Source organism: Macaca nemestrina, chromosome 16, assembly GCF_043159975.1.
Source record: "Macaca nemestrina isolate mMacNem1 chromosome 16, mMacNem.hap1, whole genome shotgun sequence".
In the NCBI taxonomy this organism is placed as follows: Eukaryota; Metazoa; Chordata; class Mammalia; order Primates; family Cercopithecidae; genus Macaca; species Macaca nemestrina.
The window spans coordinates 12,468,985-12,493,479 of NC_092140.1; the positions used below are offsets into that span (position 1 = coordinate 12,468,985).

General features: G+C 38.8%; 1 protein-coding gene across 5 annotated transcripts in view; it reads left to right on the forward strand.

Moving 5' to 3' along the window:
- Positions 1–24,495, forward strand: part of LOC105478008 (sodium leak channel, non-selective) — a 369,785-nt gene that overhangs the window by 130,818 nt on the left and 214,472 nt on the right. For all 5 annotated transcript variants that reach the window (XM_071081072.1, XM_071081074.1, XM_071081073.1 and 2 more), the window contains one exon: positions 1,912–1,998. In XM_071081072.1, coding sequence (XP_070937173.1) covers positions 1,912–1,998 — 87 coding nt within the window. The remainder of the gene's footprint in view (positions 1–1,911; positions 1,999–24,495) is intronic.

The window sequence follows — 24,495 nt, forward strand, 5'->3', positions numbered from 1 at the left end:
TAATTTAACAGAGAAAATTAGTCTGCTACTGATCAAAGTAAATATATGCCCCAGGAATCCTTTATGCCACAATTAGAGAGTACAGGAAGTATCAACAGAGGGTTTTTATTAATAACTGGTGACTGGCAATGCTGGCTTTGTCTTTTATCCTTAAAATGAGGCTTCCAGAATTTTGACAGACACTTAACAAGGTCCTATAACAGGTTTGCATCTCCACTGATGCCTGTATTCTCAGAATGAGCCTATTCAAGAAGAATGTGCCTGATTCACCCCAAAAAGAGTTTTTGCAGTTTATTCTAAAGAAAATCCGAATCCTGTAAATGGACAGCTGAGATGAGCAATTTGCAGTTGACATCTTTGTCAAAGGAGCTTTATGTAAATGTGCGCCTCAATTTTATCATTTAAAAATACATATAGGAGGAAGAAGCGGGGGGACTGCCTGAGCTCAGGAGTTCAAAACCACCCTGGGCAACATGCTGAAACCCTCTCTCTACTAAAAAAATACAAAAATTAGCTGGACATTGTGGCGGGTGCCTGTAGTCCCAGCTACCCAGGAGGCTGAGACAGGAAAATTGCTTGAACCTGGGAGGCGGAGGTTGTAGTGAGTGGAGATCATGCCCCTACACTCCAACGTGGGCAACAGAGCAGGACTCTATCTCCAAAAAAAATTAAAAAATAAATAATAAATATACATATAGGGCCTGTATATAAAAAATAAATAATAAATATACATATAGGGCAAGAGTCTCTCACCACCTCACTCATTTTATAGAAGGCAAGTTTATTTTGCACAAAGGATCTACCACCACTACTACCAGGGATTTGAAACTATCATTACAAATCCTAGGTAGTGATATCTTTGCATCATCTCATTCATATTTCCATTAGCAGTTACCCCTTCAAATACAGCATCAGACTATCAGGAGGACATAAATAAGGATGACAAAGGAAATATTTATTTCTGTAAAACAGTGAGCTCAGGCAGGAATAAAACAGTGAGTGGTTGTAATTAGTATCTTTATTTAGAAAAACAAAAATGTTTAATTTTGCCCTATTCCTACTGTATGCACATACACACTCACTTGCTCCTGAGAACTAGAAAGAAAAATATTAGTGGGAAAATACGTGAAAGTGGGAAATGTCTTCCAGCTGGGTGTAATATTGACACATAAGTAATATGTGATGATAGCTAGGAGATAATAACCTAGATATCTAATTCAATGGATTTCAGATTTCATGGGCCTGTACCATCTTGAATTTCATCACTTAGGTCTTTAATCCAAAAGAAACTACTTGTTCCCTTCATAATATGTACATAAAATTTCCATTGAGCAGATTAATTGCTTCCTAGTTAAAATAATTACACAAAGTATATTAAGCAATGTGGCAGTCTTCTACCATTAAAATAACACCAGTTCTTTCCCTGTGCCACATGCACACTTCTTATTTTATTGATCCTGAGAATATTTTTATTAGGTCAGTGAGAACTGTCCACTAAATAAAAATAAGATTTGCTACCTATAGTAAAAACACACCAGACACAATGCTTTTTAATTCTAATTTTCATTTTCTCCCAGATCTAATAGATATTTATCAATATAATGGGGATAAAATACTAAAGTATTTCTCTTGCGGAGAAGAATATTTGAGCAATTATATGCAAAGCATATGCAAGACAGAAAGTGCCTGACATAGCAAGTAGTCAATAAGCTCGGGTTATTAACATTGTTCTTTTTTCATTTACTTAAGCTTTCAGTGTTAAAGAAATACAATTGAAATGACTTCATTCCAAATATAAATCCATAAGAAGACACATTTTTGATGACATAAAATTATACAAAGCTGGAGACGTAGAGTTCTCAATGTTCCGTATTAAATGTCTCTGACTCATCTCCCTTCTTTGTCTTGAAGATGTTTCATGAAGATGCTGCTGGAGGTTGGCAGCTGGTAGCTGTGGATGTCAACAAGCCCCAGGGACGCGCCCCAGCCTGCCTCCAGGTGCAGTACAATGACATTTTAGCAAAGCTCTTTGAATTTTATTTCATCAATGAAAATCCACAGCTCTTTAAGCTCTAGAATTGTCCAAATTTATGATCCTGAAGTTAGAGATGGTACTTCACTCCATCCTGTATTCCCAGAACCTAGCTTTTTTTTTTTTTTTTTTTTTTTCTTTTAAAGATACACAGTAGGGATTTGATAAGTTTCTGATGGCTGCACACATGTAAGAGGATTTCAGTGGTATTGAATAAATGAAGAATTTTGTTGACATGTGAAATCTTATAAAAATAGTCTTTACCAAAGACCTGAGTTACTTGGCGGTGGGCAAATTCATTCAATTTAATACCTCACTGAGTAACTGGGAAAAAATATGTTGATACATAGTCTCTCTGTTTTTCTGCTTTTGCAAGCTTTCAGAGGAGCATAATATAGAGGTGTTTCTTTAGCAAAGTGCACCAATAGCAAACATGTGGCAGTGAGATGGCAGGTGGGACCTGAGAGTCCTCATAAGATAGATTCTCACAGTGATTAGAAGATGGAGCCTCAGGTCTCTGCCCGTGAACTTTCTGGAATCACCGTCGTCTTCTCCAAGTTTCTCCAAGCTGCCGTTGACAACAATATGGATAACAGCAATAACAATAAGGCCCAGTAAACCCTTTATCTCTTCTTCAGGGGGCCATACTGACATCTCTTGCTTTATTCCCCCTCCCTGCCCCCCAAATATCAGTAACTCATTCAAAATAATGTCACCTTACCAAGAGCAGCACCCCTACCTTTCCATAATATTTTCACTACTTTAATTTTCCCTCCAAGCAGCCCACTCGTAGGATTGAAGAACTGATTCTTCCACCTGGAGAATTTTATTTTCTTTAGCCTTTTTGGTTTTCAGTGAAAAATTCTCATCTCACAAGGGGCAGTTTCCATAGTTCTTTACATCCCGCCCTCATAATTTGGAGAAGTGCTCACATCTGCCATGGGATGAGACCGTATCTCTTTTCTTTCTTTTGGGTCTTTCTCCAGATAGGGACTTATCATGCCACTCAAGGATTGGTACCTGAAAAATAAAATTGTAATCTGAGCCATTACTGTGGGCTTTGTTTGTATGCCCATTTTACCGTGGAGTTATTGACTTCTTTTTGTTTTTATTTGTATTGAGGTGTGATTAACAAATAAATTTGTAAATACTTAAGGTATACAATGTGATAATTTGATATATGTACACAGTGTAAAATGATTGTTGCAATCAAGCTAATTAACACATCCATTGCCGCATATGTTCAATAGTTACCTCTGTGTATGTGGGGTGGGGGGTAACACTTAAGAGCTAATATCCTAGCAAATCTCATGTATACGGCACAGTATTATTAACCATTAATGAATCATTTTGTTTATTAGATCGTGAGAACTTGGCCATGTTTTGACTGATAACTAATATCTCCCCATTTCTACTCCCTGCCCCCAGCCCCTGGTAACCACCATCCTACTCTCTGCTTCAATGAATTTGACTTTTTGAGATTCCATATATAAATGAGATTATGCAGTATTTGTCTTTCTGTGTCTAGTTCATTTCACTTAGCATAATGTCTTCCAGGCTTATCCATATAGTTGTCAATGGCAGGATTTTTTTGTTTATTATGGCTGAGTAATATTTCACTGTATGTCTATACCACATTTTTTTTATCCATTCATACATCAGTATACACTTAGGTTGTTCCTTGTCTTGACCATTGTGAATAGTGCTGCAGTAAACATGGGGCTGCAGGTGTCTCTTTGAGATACAGATTTCATTTCCTTTGGGCATATATCCAGAAGTGGGATTGCTGGATCATATGGTGGTTCTATTTTTAATGTTTTGAGAAACCCCCACACTGTTTTCCAGAACGACTCTGCCAATTTAAATCCCCACCAACAGTGTAAAAGGGTTATCTTTTCTTTTTTTTTTTTTTTTTTTAAATTTTTTTTTTGTTTGTTTGTTTTCTTTCTTTTTTTTTATTTTTTTAATTTATTTATTATTATTATACTTTAAGTTGTAGGGTACATGTGCATAACGTGCAGGTTTGTTACATATGTATACTTGTGCCATGTTGCTGTGCTGCACCCATCAAATCACCATTTACATCAGGTTTAACTCCCAATGCAATCCCTCCCCCCTCCCCCCTCCCCATGATAGGCCCCCGTGTGTGATGTTCCCCTTCCTGAGTCCAAGTGATCTTATTGTTCAGTTCCCACCTATGAGTGAGAACATGCGGTGTTTGGTTTTCTGTGCTTGTGATAGTTTGCTAAGAATGATGGTTTCCAGCTGCATCCATGTCCCTACAAAGGACGCAAACTCATCCTTTTTGATGGCTGCATAGTATTCCATGGTGTATATGTGCCACATTTTCTTAATCCAATCTGTCACTGATGGACATTTGGGTTGATTCCAAGACTTTGCTATTGTGAATAGTGCTGCAATAAACATACGTGTGCATGTGTCTTTATAGCAGCATAATTTATAATCCTTTGGGTATATACCCAGTAATGGGATGGCTGGGTCATATGGTACATTTAGTTCTAGATCCTTGAGGAATCGCCATACTGTTTTCCATAATGGTTGAACTAGTTTACAATCCCACCAACAGTGTAAAAGTGTTCCTATTTCTCCACATCCTCTCCAGCACCTGTTGTTTCCTGACTTTTTAATGATCGCCATTCTAACTGGTGTGAGATGGTATCTCATTGTGGTTTTGATTTGCATTTCTCTGATGGCCAGTGATGATGAGCATTTTTTCATGTGTCTGTTGGCTGTATGAATGTCTTCTTTTGAGAAATGTCTGTTCATATCCTTTGCCCACTTTTTGATGGGGTTGTTTGTTTTTTTCTTGTAAATTTGTTTGAGTTCTTTGTAGGTTCTGGATATTAGCCCTTTGTCAGACGAGTAGATTGCAAAAATTTTCTCCCATTCTGTAGGTTGCCTGTTCACTCTGATGGTAGTTTCTTTTGCTGTGCAGAAGCTCTTTAATTTAATGAGATCCCATTTGTCAATTTTGGCTTTTGCTGCCGTTGCTTTTGGTGTTTTAGACATGAAGTCTTTGCCCATGCCTATGTCCTGAATGGTACTACCTAGGTTTTCCTCTAGGATTTTTATGGTATTAGGTCTAACATTTAAGTCTCTAATCCATCTTGAATTAATTTTCGTATAAGGAGTAAGGAAAGGATCCAGTTTCAGCTTTCTACTTATGGCTAGCCAATTTTCCCAGCACCATTTATTAAATAGGGAATCCTTTCCCCATTTCTTGTTTCTCTCAGGTTTATCAAAGATCAGATGGCTATAGATGTGTGGTATTATTTCTGAGGACTCTGTTCTGTTCCATTGGTCTATATCTCTGTTTTGGTACCAGTACCATGCTGTTTTGGTTACTGTAGCCTTGTAGTATAGTTTGAAGTCAGGTAGCGTGATGCCTCCAGCTTTGTTCTTTTGACTTAGGATTGTCTTGGAGATGCGGGCTCTTTTTTGGTTCCATATGAACTTTAAAGCAGTTTTTTCCAATTCTGTGAAGAAACTCATTGGTAGCTTGATGGGGATGGCATTGAATCTATAAATTACCTTGGGCAGTATGGCCATTTTCACGATATTGATTCTTCCTATCCATGAACATGGTATGTTCTTCCATTTGTTTGTGTCCTCTTTGATTTCACTGAGCAGTGGTTTGTAGTTCTCCTTGAAGAGGTCCTTTACATCCCTTGTCAGTTGGATTCCTAGGTATTTGATTCTCTTTGAAGCAATTGTGAATGGAAGTTCATTCCTGATTTGGCTCTCTGTTTGTCTGTTACTGGTGTATAAGAATGCTTGTGATTTTTGCACATTAATTTTGTATCCTGAGACTTTGCTGAAGTTGCTTATCAGCTTAAGGAGATTTTGGGCTGAGACAATGGGGTTTTCTAAATATACAATCATGTCATCTGCAAACAGGGACAGTTTGACTTCTTCTTTTCCTAACTGAATACCCTTGATTTCTTTCTCTTGCCTAATTGCCCTAGCCAGAACTTCCAACACTATGTTGAATAGGAGTGGTGAGAGAGGGCATCCCTGTCTTGTGCCAGTTTTCAAAGGGAATTTTTCCAGTTTTTGCCCATTCAGTATGATATTGGCTGTGGGTTTGTCATAAATAGCTCTTATTATTTTGAGGTACATTCCATCAATACCGAATTTATTGAGCGTTTTTAGCATGAAGGGCTGTTGAATTTTGTCAAAAGCCTTTTCTGCATCTATTGAGATAATCATGTGGTTCTTGTCTTTGGTTCTGTTTATATGCTGGATTATGTTTATTGATTTGCGAATGTTGAACCAGCCTTGCATCCCAGGGATGAAGCCCACTTGATCATGGTGGATAAGCTTTTTGATGTGTTGCTGAATCCGGTTTGCCAGTATTTTATTGAGGATTTTTGCATCGATGTTCATCAGGGATATTGGTCTAAAATTCTCTTTTTTTGTTGTGTCTCTGCCAGGCTTTGGTATCAGGATGATGTTGGCCTCATAAAATGAGTTAGGGAGGATTCCCTCTTTTTCTATTGATTGGAATAGTTTCAGAAGGAATGGTACCAACTCCTCCTTGTACCTCTGGTAGAATTCAGCTGTGAATCCATCTGGTCCTGGACTTTTTTTGGTTGGTAGGCTATTAATTGTTGCCTCAATTTCAGAGCCTGCTATTGGTCTATTCAGGGATTCAACTTCTTCCTGGTTTAGTCTTGGAAGAGTGTAAGTGTCCAGGAAATTATCCATTTCTTCTAGATTTTCCAGTTTATTTGCGTAGAGGTGTTTATAGTATTCTCTGATGGTAGTTTGTATTTCTGTGGGGTCGGTGGTGATATCCCCTTTATCATTTTTAATTGAGTCGACTTGATTCTTCTCTCTTTTCTTCTTTATTAGTCTTGCTAGTGGTCTGTCAATTTTGTTGATCTTTTCAAAAAACCAACTCCTGGATTCATTGATTTTTTGGAGGGTTTTTTGTGTCTCTATCTCCTTCAGTTCTGCTCTGATCTTAGTTATTTCTAGCCTTCTGCTAGCTTTCGAATGTGTTTGCTCTTGCTTCTCTAGTTCTTTTAATTGCGATGTTAGAGTGTCAATTTTAGATCTTTCCTGCTTTCTCTTGTGGGCATTTAGTGCTATAAATTTCCCTCTACACACTGCTTTAAATGTGTCCCAGAGATTCTGGTATGTTGTATCTTTGTTCTCATTGGTTTCAAAGAACATCTTTATTTCTGCCTTCATTTCGTTATGTACCCAGTAGTCATTCAGGAGCAGGTTGTTCAGTTTCCATGTAGTTGAGCGGTTTTGATTGAGTTTCTTAGTCCTGAGTTCTAGTTTGATTGCACTGTGGTCTGAGAGACAGTTTGTTATAATTTCTGTTCTTGTACATTTGCTGAGGAGTGCTTTACCTCCAATTACGTGGTCGATTTTGGAGTAAGTACAATGTGGTGCTGAGAAGAATGTATATTCTGTTGATTTGGGGTGGAGAGTTCTATAGATGTCTATTAGGTCTGCTTGCTGCAGAGATGAGTTCAATTCCTGGATATCCTTGTTAACTTTCTGTCTCGTTGATCTGTCTAATGTTGACAGTGGAGTGTTGAAGTCTCCCATTATTATTGTATGGGAGTCTAAGTCTCTTTGTAAGTCTCTAAGGACTTGCTTGATGAATCTGGGTGCTCCTGTATTGGGTGCATATATATTTAGGATAGTTAGCTCTTCCTGTTGAATTGATCCCTTAACCATTATGTAATGGCCTTCTTTGTCTCTTTTGATCTTTGATGGTTTAAAGTCTGTTTTATCAGAGACTAGTATTGCAACCCCCGCTTTTTTTTGTTCTCCATTTGCTTGGTAAATCTTCCTCCATCCCTTTATTTTGAGCCTATGTATGTCTCTGCATGTGAGATGGGTCTCCTGAATACAGCAGACTGATGGGTCTTGACTCTTTATCCAGTTTGCCAGTCTGTGTCTTTTAATTGGAGCATTTAGTCCATTTCCATTTAAGGTTAAGATTGTTATGTGTGAACTTGATCCTGCCATTATGATATTAACTGGTTATTTTGCTCGTTAGTTGATGCAGTTTCTTCCTAGCCTCGATGGTCTTTACATTTTGGCATGTTTTTGCAATGGCTGGTACCGGTTGTTCCTTTCCATGTTTAGTGCTTCCTTCAAGGTCTCTTGTAAGGCAGGTCTAGTGGTGACAAAATCTCTAAGCATTTGCTTATCTGTAAAGGATTTTATTTCTCCTTCACTTATGAAACTTAGTTTGGCTGGATATGAAATTCTGGGTTTAAAATTCTTTTCTTTAAGAATGTTGAATATTGGCCCCCACTCTCTTCTGGCTTGGAGAATTTCTGCCGAGAGATCTGCTGTTAGTCTGATGGGCTTCCCTTTGTGGGTAACCCGACCTTTCTCTCTGGCTGCCCTTAAGATTTTTTCCTTCATTTCAACTTTGGTGAATCTGGCAATTATGTGTCTTGGAGTTGCTCTTCTCGAGGAGTATCTTTGTGGCGTTCTCTGTATTTCCTGGATTTGAATGTTGGCCTGCCCTACTAGGTTGGGGAAGTTCTCCTGGATGATATCCTGAAGAGTGTTTTCCAACTTGGTTCCATTTTCCCCCTCACTTTCAGGCACCCCAATCAGACGTAGATTTGGTCTTTTTACATAATCCCATACTTCTTGCAGGCTTTGTTCATTTCTTTTTCTTCTTTTTTCTTTTGGTTTCTCTTCTCGCTTCATTTCATTCATTTGATCCTCAATCGCTGATACTCTTTCTTCCAGTTGATCGAGTCGGTTACTGAAGCTTGTGCATTTGTCACGTATTTCTCGTGTCATGGTTTTCATCTCTTTCATTTCGTTTATGACCTTCTCTGCATTAATTACTCTAGCCATCAATTCTTCCACTTTTTTTTCAAGATTTTTAGTTTCTTTGCGCTGGGTACATAATTCCTCCTTTAGCTGTGAGAAATTTGATGGACTGAAGCCTTCTTCTCTCATCTTGTCAAAGTCATTCTCCGTCCAGCTTTGATCCGTTGCTGGCGATGAGCTGCGCTCCTTTGCCGGGGGAGATGCGCTCTTATTTTTTGAATTTCCAGCTTTTCTGCCCTGCTTTTTCCCCATCTTTGTGGTTTTATCTGCCTCTGGTCTTTGATGATGGTGATGTACTGATGGGGTTTTGGTGTAGGTGTCCTTCCTGTTTGATAGTTTTCCTTCTAACAGTCAGGACCCTCAGCTGTAGGTCTGTTGGAGATTGCTTGAGGTCCACTCCAGACCCTGTTTGCCTGGGTATCAGCAGCAGAGGCTCAGTTGAAAATGCAGAAATCACCGGTCTTCTGTGTCGCTCCCGCTGGGAGTTGCAGACTGGAGCTGTTCCTATTCGGCCATCTTGCTCCGCCCACCCAAAGTCCCACTTTGAACAAAATCTACAGTTCCTAGTAGTTAAATGGGAACTCAAACATCAGTTTGCTATCTCTCAGATATTATTGATACCTCATTTTTTCTAATTTATTTCAACACTTTCGAAATTACAAATTCCATTTAAATACAGCCATTCGAATGTTTCATTCCAATAAACTCTATCTTCTTGTTAACATAGAATTAGTTTGGGTCCAGTCAGGCGTGATGGCTCACACTTGTAATCCCAGCACTTTGGGAGGTCGGGGTGGATGGATCACAAGGTCAGGAGTTCAAGACCAGCCTGACCAACATGGTGAAACCCAGTCTCTACTAAAAATACAAAAATTAGCTGGGCATGGTGGCGCATGCCTGTAGTCCCAGCTACTCTGGAGACTGATCCAGGAGAATCACTTGAACCTGGGAGGCAGAGGTTGCAGTGAGCCAAGATTGTGCAACTGCATTCCAGCCTGGGCAACAGAGTGAGACTCTGTCTCAAAAAAAAAAAAAAATTAGTTTGGGTTCTTTTTAATGATGCTATTCCTAACACGATATTTCTAAACATAAGACAAATTTATCTTATATGCTTACAAGATGAAAAGAGTTCTGAAAGAGGTGAGACATGACAGAAATCAGGGTTATGTCCTGCCAAGGCTCTGCCACCACAGATTAGAGGAGACATCCTGGCAAAAGTATCCAGAGATATCCAAAACCCTACAACCTCTGCGAGGCACTTTCTGGAAGCAAACTCCAAGTGTACTGCTTACTTTAGACTCCAACGACATGCATATAGAAATAACTGTTATGTATCGAAAAGGGTGTTATTGCCACAGTCTATTCAATGTCTAGTTCTTGGAGACAAGACCAGGAGGATAAACAGAGCGGCTTCTAAGTGAGAGGTCAAATAAGTACTTTCATAAGCCAAGAAGGTACTGGCTCCTTCTTTCACTAGACTTGTTCTCAGTTAATAAACATAATTGATCATCTCTCATGTCTAAGGCATAGTTCCAGTAGTGACTATGACTGGTATGGTCTCTAAAGTAATGGAATTTCTCCTGGAGGGAGAAACAGACATCAAACAACTAATTATACCCTTAATTTATTTTATTTTATTAAAATTATGATAGACGTAAAAGAAAAGTGTAGGATGATACGAAAACATGTAACAGAGGTACCTGGCTTATGATTTTGAGGATAAGAAAGTGATGTTTGAGCTGAGTTCTGAAGGATGAGTGAGAAGGGAGTGGTGTAGGAAGAAGAAGCATTCTGTGAAAATGTCAGTGCTTCCTGGAGGCAGAAATGCTTTTTCATGTGAGATAAAATGCATAAATGCAGGAGTCTGAGAAGAATCGACTCAACATTAACCTCCAAGTTACCTATTGGAAGAAGAATGAGGAAGGATACGTTGAAAGACGATTTCAAGTAAACTCTTCCTTTTAATTTTATTTCCGTATCAATTTTTTTATGAGAACATGTTCATATTTTGCTTGTTTTAAAAATAAAAAGAAGTGGTATATGCTCCTGTTCCTCTTTGAGGGTAAGATACCATGATAGTCCAAGCCACGGAATGGAAGATTCAGATGAAAATTTTCCTGTTACCCAGTTTTAGATGCCATTAATCATTAGTAAAAGCCATCAAGTATTTCATGCCCATTTTATCTTCAATATATTTTTACTTAATTCTTTAATTAATTAATTATTTTTTCCTCAGACATGGAAATGTATTCTCTCTCTAATCACAGCTCCTGCTCAGTACAAATAGACAACTTCTTGGCCATCCCACTTTTCTTCCATGCACTCTTCATTGTTGCCTCTGGAAAGCTTTATTCAGCGTCAAACACATGAAGTTGAGTTGAATGAAACTTGCATCATACTGAATTACCTGATCCCTTTCCCCCCAGTTTCTAAGCATATGAGTCACATTCATAAGATGTCATAAGCATGCTGCTATATTCATAACACATATCTCATATAGGGGTCTCTGAGATGCCACATCTATACACTTCAAGCCCGACATCTATCCCCACTCCATTCCAATCTTTATTTTACTATCTCCTTGCTCGGTTTTGTCATCACACTTCACCTTGTCATTAATCCCTTGCTATTCTCAAATCTTTGTGATAAGGAGGCTGACTTGCCTCCTAATTTCATATTGCCACCTTGAGGCATCTATTAACAAGGATTTAATAGATTTTAAAGCTCTTGATCCCATACAACTCTGATTTGGCACTCAGAGTAGCCCCGATAGCTTATTTCTCTACCACAAACTTATGATTTCTTGCATATTTTTTTCAGCTGGATAAAGCATGTGACTAGGAACCAGAAGACCCAGCCACTAGTCTTGGGTTCTCCCTTTGGTTGAATGTAACTTCAGGAGACATCACTATGTCCTCTGAGTCACCACTGTCTCCTATAAATGGCTGACCAGGCATGTCAGTCTTTCTACATCACAGCGTTGTAGCAAACCTCATCCTTAGCCATTCTTTTCCCCATTCTCAATCTCTCTCTCTTTTTTTTTTTTTTTTTTTTTTGACAGAGTCTCACTCTGTCACGCAGGCTGCAGTGCCGTGGCACAATCTCAGCTCACTGCAACCTCCACCTCCTGGGTTCAAGTGATTCTTGTGTCTCAGCCTCCCAAGTAGCTGGGACTACAGGCACGCTATTAAATTAACAATGCCTGGCTAATTTTTGTATTTTTCGTAGAGATGGGGTTTCACCATGTTGGCCAGGCTGGTCCCAAACTCCCGACCTCAGCTGATCTGCCTGCCTCAGCCTCCCAAAATGTTGGGATTACTCATAGTTTTGGTTTTAAGATTACCCATTAAAACCTTCCCTGACCTCTCAAAGAGGACCCCAATTTATATATCCTCATTGCATCTTGCATTACTTATTTCAAAACCCACGTCACTCTTGTGACTGCTAGCTTGATGCTGCCTTTTTTTCCTTCCACCCTCGAGCACACTGTAAGCTCTATGAGTGTGGAGACTGTGCTAGTTTCTTTCTGGACTATCTCAGTGTCTAGCATATAGTTGGTAACTCAGTAAATATCAGTTGATGGATTAAAAAATAATGTCAATAAAAGTGCTTTTTAGGTAAGAAGCTAGTACTATAATCATTGTCATTGTTAATACTATTAGTAGCGATAGTAGGAGTAAAGGTAGTTGTAGTTTTATATTAGCAGCATTGCCAACATCAAATATAGGCCAGAAGGAGGACCACATAATAATACTTATCAATATTCATTGCAAGCTTCTCCACTTACTGCCCTCCATTTTTTTTAAACTGACAGAAATAAATAACTAACAATAAACAAAGTGAAAAGGCAGTCTATGGAACAGGGGAACATTGGAACACCATATTTCTGAAAAGGAGATAATATCCAAAAGATACAAGGAACTCATACAACTCAATACCAAAAAACCCCCAAACTAAAAAACAAAAACAAACACAAAAAGCAAATAATCTGATTATAAATGAGCAAATTCTGAGTAGACATTTTTCCAAAGAAGACACATGAATGGCCAATAGGTATATGAAAAAGTGCATACTATCCCTAATTATCAGGGAAATGCAAATTTAAGCCACAATGAGATAATCACCTCATATTTGTTACAATGGTCACCATCAAAAAGACAAAAAATAACTATTTGGCAAAGGCATAAAGAAAAGATAACCCGGGGGGCAGAGCAAGATGGCCGAATAGGAACAGCTCCAGTCTCCAACTCCCAGCGCGAGCAACACAGAAGACCGGTGATTTCTGCATTTTCAAGTGAGGTACTGGGTTCATCTCATTGGGGAGTGCCGGACGATCGGTGCTGGTCAGCTGCTGCAGCCCGACCAGCGAGAGCTGAAGCAGGGCGAGGCATTGCCTCACCTGGGAAGCGCAAGGGGGAAGGGAATCCCTTTTCCTAGCCAGGGGAACTGAGACACACAACACCTGGAAAATCGGGTAACTCCCACCCCAATACTGCGCTTTAAGCAAACAGGCACACCAGGAGATCATATCCCACACCTGGCCGGGAGGGTCCCACACCCACGGAGCCTCCCTCATTGCTAGCACAGCAGTCTGTGATCTACCGGCAAGGCAGCAATGAGGCTGGGGGAGGGGCGCCCGCCATTGCTGAGGCTTAAGTAGGTAAACAAAGCCGCTGGGAAGCTCGAACTGGGTGGAGCTCACAGCAGCTCAAGGAAACCTGCCTGTCTCTGTAGACTCCACCTCTGGGGAAAGGGCAATAACAAACACAGCCAAAACCTCTGCAGACGCAAACGACTCTGTCTGACAGCTTTGAAGAGAGCAGTGGATCTCCCAACACGGAGGTTGAGATCTGAGAAGGGACAGACTTCCTGCTCAAGTGGGTCCCTGACCCCTGAGTAGCCTAACTGGGAGACATCACCCACTAGGGGCAGTCTGACACCCCACACCTCACAGGGTGGAGTACACCCCTGAGAGGAAGCTTCCAAAGCAAGAATCAGACAGGTACACTTGCTGTTCAGAAATATTCTATCTTCTGCAGCCTCTGCTGCTGATACCCAGGCAAACAGGGTCTGGAGTGGACCTCAAGCAATCTCCAACAGACCTACAGCTGAGGGTCCTGACTGTTAGAAGGAAAACTATCAAACAGGAAGGACACCTACACCAAAACCCCATCAGTACATCACCATCATCAAAGACCAGAGGCAGATAAAACCACAAAGATGGGGAAAAAGCAGGGCAGAAAAGCTGGAAATTCAAAAAATAAGAGCGCATCTCCCCCGGCAAAGGAGCGCAGCTCATCGCCAGCAACGGATCAAAGCTGGACGGAGAATGACTTTGACGAGATGAGAGAAGAAGGCTTCAGTCCATCAAATTTCTCAGAGCTAAAGGAGGAATTACGTACCCAGCATAAAGAAACTAAAAATCTTGAAAAAAAAGTGGAAGAATTGATGGCTAGAGTAATTAATGCAGAGAAGGTCATAAACGAAATGAAAGAGATGAAAACCATGACACGAGAAATACGTGACAAATGCACAAGCTTCAGTAACCGACTCGATCAACTGGAAGAAAGAGTATCAGCGATTGAGGATCAAATGAATGAAATGAAGCGAGAAGAGAAACCAAAAGAAAAAAGAAGAAAAAGAAATGAACAAAGCCTGCAAGAAGTATGGGATTATGTAAAAAGACCAAATCTACGTCTGATTGGGGTGTCTGAAAGTGAGGGGGAAAATGGAACCAAGTTGGAAAACACTCTTCAGGATATCATCCAGGAGAACTTCCCCAACCTAGTAGGGCAGGCCAACATTCAAATCCAGGAAATACAGAGAACGCCACAAAGATACTCCTCGAGAAGAGCAACTCCAAGACACATAATTGCCAGATTCACCAAAGTTGAAATGAAGGAAAAAATCTTAAGGGCAGCCAGAGAGAACGGTCGGGTTACCCACAAAGGGAAGCCCATCAGACTAACAGCAGATCTCTCGGCAGAAACTCTCCAAGCCAGAAGAGAGTGGGGGCCAATATTCAACATTCTTAAAGAAAAGAATTTTAAACCCAGAATTTCATATCCAGCCAAACTAAGTTTCATAAGTGAAGGAGAAATAAAATCCTTTACAGATAAGCAAATGCTTAGAGATTTTGTCACCACCAGGCCTGCCTTACAAGAGACCCTGAAGGAAGCACTAAACATGGAAAGGAACAACCGGTACCAGCCATTGCAAAAACATGCCAAAATGTAAAGACCATCGAGGCTAGGAAGAAACTGCATCAACTAACGAGCAAAATAACCAGTTAATATCATAATGGCAGGATCAAGTTCACACATAACAATCTTAACCTTAAATGGAAATGGACTAAATGCTCCAATTAAGAGACACAGACTGGCAAACTGGATCAAGAGTCAAGACCCATCAGTCTGCTGTATTCAGGAGACCCATCTCACACGCAGAGACATACATAGGCTCAAAATAAAGGGATGGAGGAAGATTTACCAAGCAAATGGAGAACAAAAAAAAGCGGGGGTTGCAATACTAGTCTCTGATAAAACAGACTTTAAACCATCAAAGATCAAAAGAGACAAAGAAGGCCATTACATAATGGTAAAGGGATCAATTCAACAGGAAGAGCTAACTATCCTAAATATATATGCACCCAATACAGGAGCACCCAGATTCATCAAGCAAGTCCTTAGAGACTTACAAAGAGACTTAGACTCCCATACAATAATAATGGGAGACTTCAACACTCCACTGTCAACATTAGACAGATCAACGAGACAGAAAGTTAACAAGGATATCCAGGAATTGAACTCATCTCTGCAGCAAGCAGACCTAATAGACATCTATAGAACTCTCCACCCCAAATCAACAGAATATACATTCTTCTCAGCACCACATTGTACTTACTCCAAAATCGACCACGTAATTGGAGGTAAAGCACTCCTCAGCAAATGTACAAGAACAGAAATTATAACAAACTGTCTCTCAGACCACAGTGCAATCAAACTAGAACTCAGGACTAAGAAACTCAATCAAAACCGCTCAACTACATGGAAACTGAACAACCTGCTCCTGAATGACTACTGGGTACATAACGAAATGAAGGCAGAAATAAAGATGTTCTTTGAAACCAATGAGAACAAAGATACAACATACCAGAATCTCTGGGACACATTTAAAGCAGTGTGTAGAGGGAAATTTATAGCACTAAATGCCCACAAGAGAAAGCAGGAAAGATCTAAAATTGACACTCTAACATCGCAATTAAAAGAACTAGAGAAGCAAGAGCAAACACATTCGAAAGCTAGCAGAAGGCTAGAAATAACTAAGATCAGAGCAGAACTGAAGGAGATAGAGACACAAAAAACCCTCCAAAAAATCAATGAATCCAGGAGTTGGTTTTTTGAAAAGATCAACAAAATTGACAGACCACTAGCAAGACTAATAAAGAAGAAAAGAGAGAAGAATCAAGTCGACTCAATTAAAAATGATAAAGGGGATATCACCACCGACCCCACAGAAATACAAACTACCATCAGAGAATACTATAAACACCTCTACGCAAATAAACTGGAAAATCTAGAAGAAATGGATAATTTCCTGGACACTTACACTCTTCCAAGACTAAACCAGGAAGAAGTTGAATCCTGAATAGACCAATAGCAGGCTCTGAAATTGAGGCAATAATTAATAGCCTACCAACCAAAAAAAGTCCAGGACCAGATGGATTCACAGCTGAATTCTACCAGAGTTACAAGGAGGAGTTGGTACCATTCCTTCTGAAACTATTCCAATCAATAGAAAAAGAGGGAATCCTCCCTAACTCATTTTATGAGGCCAACATCATCCTGATACCAAAGCCTGGCAGAGACACAACAAAAAAAGAGAATTTTAGACCAATATCCCTGATGAACATCGATGCAAAAATCCTCAATAAAATACTGGCAAACCGGATTCAGCAACACATCAAAAAGCTTATCCACCATGATCAAGTGGGCTTCATCCCTGGGATGCAAGGCTGGTTCAACATTCGCAAATCAATAAACATAATCCAGCATATAAACAGAACCAAAGACAAGAACCACATGATTATCTCAATAGATGCAGAAAAGGCTTTTGACAAAATTCAACAGCCCTTCATGCTAAAAACGCTCAATAAATTCGGTATTGATGGAATGTACCTCAAAATAATAAGAGCTATTTATGACAAACCCACAGCCAATATCATACTGAATGGGCAAAAACTGGAAAAATTCCCTTTGAAAACTGGCACAAGACAGGGATGCCCTCTCTCACCACTCCTATTCAACATAGTGTTGGAAGTTCTGGCTAGGGCAATTAGGCAAGAGAAAGAAATCAAGGGTATTCAGTTAGGAAAAGAAGAAGTCAAACTGTCCCTGTTTGCAGATGACATGATTGTATATTTAGAAAACCCCATTGTCTCAGCCCAAAATCTCCTTAAGCTGATAAGCAACTTCAGCAAAGTCTCAGGATACAAAATTAATGTGCAAAAATCACAAGCATTCTTATACACCAGTAACAGACAAACAGAGAGCCAAATCAGGAATGAACTTCCATTCACAATTGCTTCAAAGAGAATCAAATACCTAGGAATCCAACTGACAAGGGATGTAAAGGACCTCTTCAAGGAGAACTACAAACCACTGCTCAGTGAAATCAAAGAGGACACAAACAAATGGAAGAACATACCATGCTCATGGATAGGAAGAATCAATATCGTGAAAATGGCCATACTGCCCAAGGTTATTTATAGATTCAATGCCATCCCCATCAAGCTACCAATGAGTTTCTTCACAGAATTGGAAAAAACTGCTTTAAAGTTCATATGGAACCAAAAAAGAGCCCGCATCTCCAAGACAATCCTAAGTCAAAAGAACAAAGCTGGAGGCATCACGCTACCTGACTTCAAACTATACTACAAGGCTACAGTAACCAAAACAGCATGGTACTGGTACCAAAACAGAGATATAGACCAATGGAACAGAACAGAGTCCTCAGAAATAATACCACACATCTACAGCCATCTGATCTTTGACAAACCTGAGAGAAACAAGAAATGGGGAAAGGATTCCCTATTTAATAAATGGTGCTGGGAAAATTGGCTAGCCATAAGTAGAAAGCTGAAACTGGATCCTTTCCTTACTCCTTATACGAAAATTAATTCAAGATGGATTAGAGACTTAAATGTTAGACCTAATACCATAAAAATCCTAGAGGAAAACCTAGGTAGTACCATTCAGGACATAGGCATGGGCAAAGACTTCATGTCTAAAACACCAAAATCAACAGCAGCAAAAGTCAAAATTGACAAATGGGATCTCATTAAACTAAAGAGCTTCTGCACAGCAAAAGAAACTACCATCAGAGTGAACAGGCAACCTACAGAATGGGAGAAAATTTTTGCAATCTACTCATCTGACAAAGGGCTAATATCCAGAACCTACAAAGAACTCAAACAAATTTACAAGAAAAAAACAAACAACCCCATCAAAAAGTGGGCAAAGGATATGAACAGACATTTCTCAAAAGAAGACATTCATACAGCCAACAGACACATGAAAAAATGCTCATCATCACTGGCCATCATTGAAATGCAAATCAAAACCACAATGAGATACCATCTCACACCAGTTAGAATGGCGATCATTAAAAAGTCAGGAAACAACAGGTGCTGGAGAGGATGTGGAGAAATAGGAACACATTTACACTGTTGGTGGGATTGTAAACTAGTTCAACCATTATGGAAAACAGTATGGCGATTCCTCAAGGATCTAGAACTAGATGTACCATATGACCCAGCCATCCCATTACTGGGTATATACCCAAAGGATTATAAATTATGCTGCTATAAAGACACATGCACACATATGTTTATTGCGGCACTATTCACAATAGCAAAGACTTGGAATCAACCCAAATGTCCATCAGTGACTGATTGGATTAAGAAAATGTGGCACATACACACCATGGAATACTATGCAGCCATAAAAAAGGATGAGTTTGTGTCCTTTGTAGGGACATGGATGCAGCTGGAAACCATCATTCTTAGCAAACTATCACAAGCACAGAAAACCAAACACCGCATGTTCTCACTCATAGGTGGGAACTGAACAATGAGATCACTTGGACTCAGGAAGGGGAACATCACACACCGGGGCCTATCATGGGGAGGGGGGAGGGGGGAGGGATTGCATTGGGAGTTATACCTGATGTAAATGACGAGTTGATGGGTGCAGCACACCAACATGACACAAGTATACATATGTAACAAACCTGCACGTTATGCACATGTACCCTACAACTTAAAGTATAATAATAAATAAATTTAAAAAAAAATTAAAAAAAAAAAAAACAAAGTGGGACTTTGTTTTTAAATTTCACCCCAAAGTTTAAAAACCAGAGTATTTTACGTAAAAACCCACATGTCCTACCCATCTTGTAAAACAGAATGATCTGGCAACAAAGAGCTCTCATTTCCACCTGGCTGGAGTTGGCCAGAGCTGGGTGGTGGCTGCCACATTAGCAGAGGCAAAGAGGCTTTATCGTGCCTCAGTTTCCCAACTCTCCGTATTGTCTCCACAGCACTAGAAGTGAGTATTTTACTTACCCATGAATTCATACATTTATTTTTCTAAGAGTAGAGAAACATTTCTCTTTGTCTGTGACTCTATCGTGCGGAAATAAATAAAAGTAATAAATTCATAGATATGTAAATGTATAAAGATACACAAATGTGTGGATGAATGAATAAAGAATAGATACAAGGTATTTTAAAAGCACCCTGTGATTACAGAAAACATTGAGAAATGAACCTGGTATTTAAAGGAAAAAGGTTATTCCGATGTGTTAAATATGTAACCCTAAGCCTAGTTTTCTCATTATGTTACTTGCTAGGTCTCAGGAGGCACTTGGTTGAGTGACTCATGGAATAAATGAAAATAATGTAACTTTAGATCACAAAGATTATATAATAACAAGTAGTCCACACATTTCGGTTATTCTAAAATAGTATTTTCATGCATTTTATGTTTTTAACATTTTAAAACTTTAAAATCATTACTCAGCATAATTGGAAGCTGACTCAAATTCTCTTATAAATGAAATGTACTAAAAAAATCAAAACTTCTTTCATTGATATTATGTATTATACTTTTCACCTTATTTTCTACTCTCTGAATCCTCATCCAGTTACTAGAAGTAATTAGGTAATTTAATAAAACAAGATTGATTAAGGTAGCTTAATCTTCCTCACCATTACTAAATTAAATACATGATGTAACCGATGCTTCTGTGATGCTGAGTTTTTTACATGTAATAATTTATTCTCTCTTTCTCCCTCTCTCTCTATGTGTATGTATATATACACAAACATATATATATACACACGTTTATATATATACATATGTGTGTGTGTGTATATGTGTATGTACATATATATAGAAACATTGCTGGCATAAACCTATTAGGATTTTATGTATTTCAATGGGCAGGGATTCAGATCACACATTAGCAACTATTTTTAAATTGTTTTCCTACATTCCCACAAGTGCACATACATATTTTACATTATATCAAATATTTCCATTATTATGGTATTTGTTTCCTTTTTTCAAATATTGGTTATGGAGACAGTCAAATGAATTAGGGCACATAAAACATCTTCTTACTCTTCTACAGAAAAAAATAGGCTCTATTGAGTCATTTGTAGAGGAAAATATGGGTATCTTTGGTCTGCAGTTGGAAACCACAAATTTATTTTGTGTTCTGAGACACAAATTATAATTACAATCATAGCTATAATTATAATTAGAATAGGAACCGTATGCAGGCATGCAAGGAAAAGATTCAATTTGGTGCCCTAAAAGTGATCTTTCTGTTTTTTTAATAAGTGAAAATGCACATACTTGTAAATTTAATTGCAAGACCACAAGTTTGGAGCAGGAAGACTAGCAGAAAGGTATTGTTAGCTTGCTAAGTTATGTGTGGTGAGCTCTGTCATGCTACTTGTTAAAGTTTTTCGTTAACCAACTTTGTAATATTAATTTGCCCAGGACATTTCTCATGTTTATCCAGTTATTAATGAAATTTATACCATGCTTAATAAGGCTAAGTTTAATAAGATACTGAGCATAGCAAATGTGTGCAATTCCTAACAAATTTATCCTCATGTTAAAATGAGTAAGTGAATGTCCTAGAACCCCTGGAAAACCCCCTCCCATCCTCTGTCATGCCTGCAGTGTCTTTCTGGCTGTTTCTCATCTCTGTGCATTGCTGATATGCTCGTCACTTACTTAGGGGCCCCTCGTTCCTGTTCCTTCTTTTTTTTTTTTTTTTTTTTTTTTGAGAAGGAGTCTCACTCTGTTATCAGGCTGGAGTGGAATGGTGTGATCTCAGCTCACCGCAACCTCCGCCTCCCAAGTTCAAGTGATTCCCCTGCCTCAACCTCCTAAGTAGGTGAGACTACAGGTGCCCGCCACCACACCCAGCTAATTGTTTGTATTTTAGTAGAGACTGGGTTTCACCATGTTGGCCAGGATGATCTCCATCTCCTGACCTCATGATTCACCTGCTTTTTCCTGTTTTTGATCCATACTGTGGGGACAAGATGACTGGTGGTGAAAAAGAAAAGCCTAGGGACATAGATAAGCCAAGCCCCATACCTGGTTTCTTTTCCTTTTTGTGCTGCAACTGCCTAAATGCACATCTCCCAACATGACCTCCTCGCCTCTCCCTCCTGCCTCCCCAGCTACAGGTGTCCTTATCTTCACTTGATGCATAAACACCCAATACAACATCTTGTTTTGAGACTACACGCTGTTGTAGTCTGTTAAAGATAAGACTCTGGAAACATATTTCAGCTACATACTTACTAGTGGCAGGCGATACGACATGTTTACGGAAAATGGGGATGAGAATACGTCTTTCCTGGGTTTGTGAGAATTAGTGAGTATTTATTACTTAGTAAAGAATTGTTTGATTGGAAGGAACAGACCATCTGCTCAAAGGGAACATTTATTGCAAGTGTCATTCAGCCTTTCTCTGCCTGTCTGTCACTCTCTGTTTGAGCCACATGATTTCTGTCTGTGAGCCTGCCTCTGTTTTCTCACCTTGAGCACTGGCTTTATTCTGTTTTGTTTGTTTTGAATTTTTTCTCTCCTTGCATATTACCCAAGTATGACTGGTTGTGACTGAGTTTAATGACCTCCCAATGAAAAGCCCTAATGAGACTCTCCAGAAAACACCCAAAGCTGAAGGTGCACTGGGAGAAAATGAAGTTGCGTGGGGGGCATCAGAAACAGGAGGCATGGCCGGGAGCAGCAGGTCAGGAGAGTGCAAATGGAAGGAAGCAGCAGGTCTACTTAAGCAAAGTATTGGATTTTCCTGTAGAGCAAACCCAAAGTTGTTTGAAACCTCCCTTTTTAATCCCCTCTGAAAGCCTTGCGCCATCTCTGCTGGAACCACTACTCAACCACCCTCCTTAACTTCATGGAATGGGTGGAGAGAGGACACAGCGCTTTGGTCATACTAAGTAGTGAGACTTGACTGCAGTACTTACAACTCAGCGATCATTTTTCCCGTTAAATTTTTCAATCTTACAGGACTTGAGATGTTTATTAAGGGCTAAAGAAATAGGCTATTACAGTCTCACCTGAAGCTCAAATCATGCTGTATAAGATAGTTTCTTTAGAGAAACACCACATAGTTGCTATACACTTACAAATGGACAATTTGTAAATTGGTGCTATTTTACAATATAATATTAAGATCTACAAACTTACACATACACACACACCTCACACTTACATACACACAGTGACACACAATCACACACAGACACACATATGCACACATGCACACACATGGCTACACACACATACACACTCACACATGCTCACACACACCTCACAATGCACACTCATAAACAGTGACACACAGTGACACACACACACACATGCATGCACACAGACATGCATACACACGCTTATACAAACTCACACACACATACCTCACACATACAAACGGTGACACAGTGACACACAGACACACACGTGATGCACACATACACACACATGCATAAACACTTGTACACACTCATGCATGCTCACACACGTACCTCACACACGCACATACACTCACACACACAGGCGCACACACACATTCATTTTCAATGTCTCAGGGGAATATAAAAAAATGACTTGGAGGAAAAGTTTGTAGGAAAAAGTAAATATAAAAATGGTTATGCTATAATTACCTGGAATAAATATTAAAACCAGGAAAAATACAATAGCTAAATGTGGAAAGGGGTAGCTAAAATGCTACTTGAAAAAGGCCTATTGTAATTTTGAAGCCAGTGGCCAAATAAACTAAACAGAGGGGGCAATTGATAAATCCTCAGTTCGAAATATCCCATATATATTTATTTAAATATATATTCAATATGTATCTAATATATCCTGATTATATTTCAAATAATAATTATATTTAGAATGGACACCAGATGACCAGGCATATTATAATAAAAAATAAGATTGAAATATTCGTGTTATTTTTATTTATTTATCTGTCTTACTGGCAATTAAATGGTTTTGCTTCTTTGATTTTTAAACCTCATTGGAAGAAATATTCAGAACATTTTAAGATTATTTGCATGCCAAGTTATCTCAAACTAAATTCCTGTCTCATATTATATTTTCATCTTCCAGTTTGAATCAGTCTTGTGACTCTTGAATGTTTACAATTATATTAATTAGGAGACATGTACTAACGTATGCCAAGAATTTATAAAATGTCCACTGGAGACAAATTATTATTGTTGAATCTACTATGAATCCAGCCTTGCAGGAAGTGAGTACTGAAGTTTAGGAATACCAGACTAAAATATGCATATATATATGTGTATATATACATATGTGTATATATACATATATATCTGTATATATACATATGAGCTTTTTCTACTCTTTCTGGACACCAGGGAACATGAAAGAAAGGTATTGTGGACTAATATTTTTGATTTTTATTACCCATGTCCAGCCAAGTAAGCAAAGTCAACACTTTATTGTTGAAAAGCCAAGATTTTAGCATTTTTATTCTTAATTTTTCTTCCAAGTCGATAATGAAGTCATGCAGGGGTATTGAGTTATTAATCCATAAATTATAGGTTAGTTAATTGAAAGATTTTTGTACATGTCATCATTTACTTTTCCTTTCTCCTACTAATCCATAAATGTAGGCCACAAAGTGTGAGGAAACCAGGGGATTTTAAGTAGTGTTCTATACGATAGTTTAAATTGTGAATATCCATTATGGCATTGTACTCTAGGAAATACATGTTGTCCTAAATTGAAGCTTTCATAAAGACAATTTCCCGTATTTTAAATCAGTTCAAGACAGATGATTTTATTGGACAGGATATAGGAAAAGTTCTATTTTAAATATTTCTTACTTTAACTGATATATTCAGATCTCTGTAGTCTTAGTGACAGTATCCCAATGCCCAGAAATGGCTTTTGTGTGCTCCTAGTTCTTAGAAAGGCATCATAGTTATGTGACTGCCATGGCATTGTGATTCATAAGGAGTCTCTAAACAGCAGAAAAGGACTATA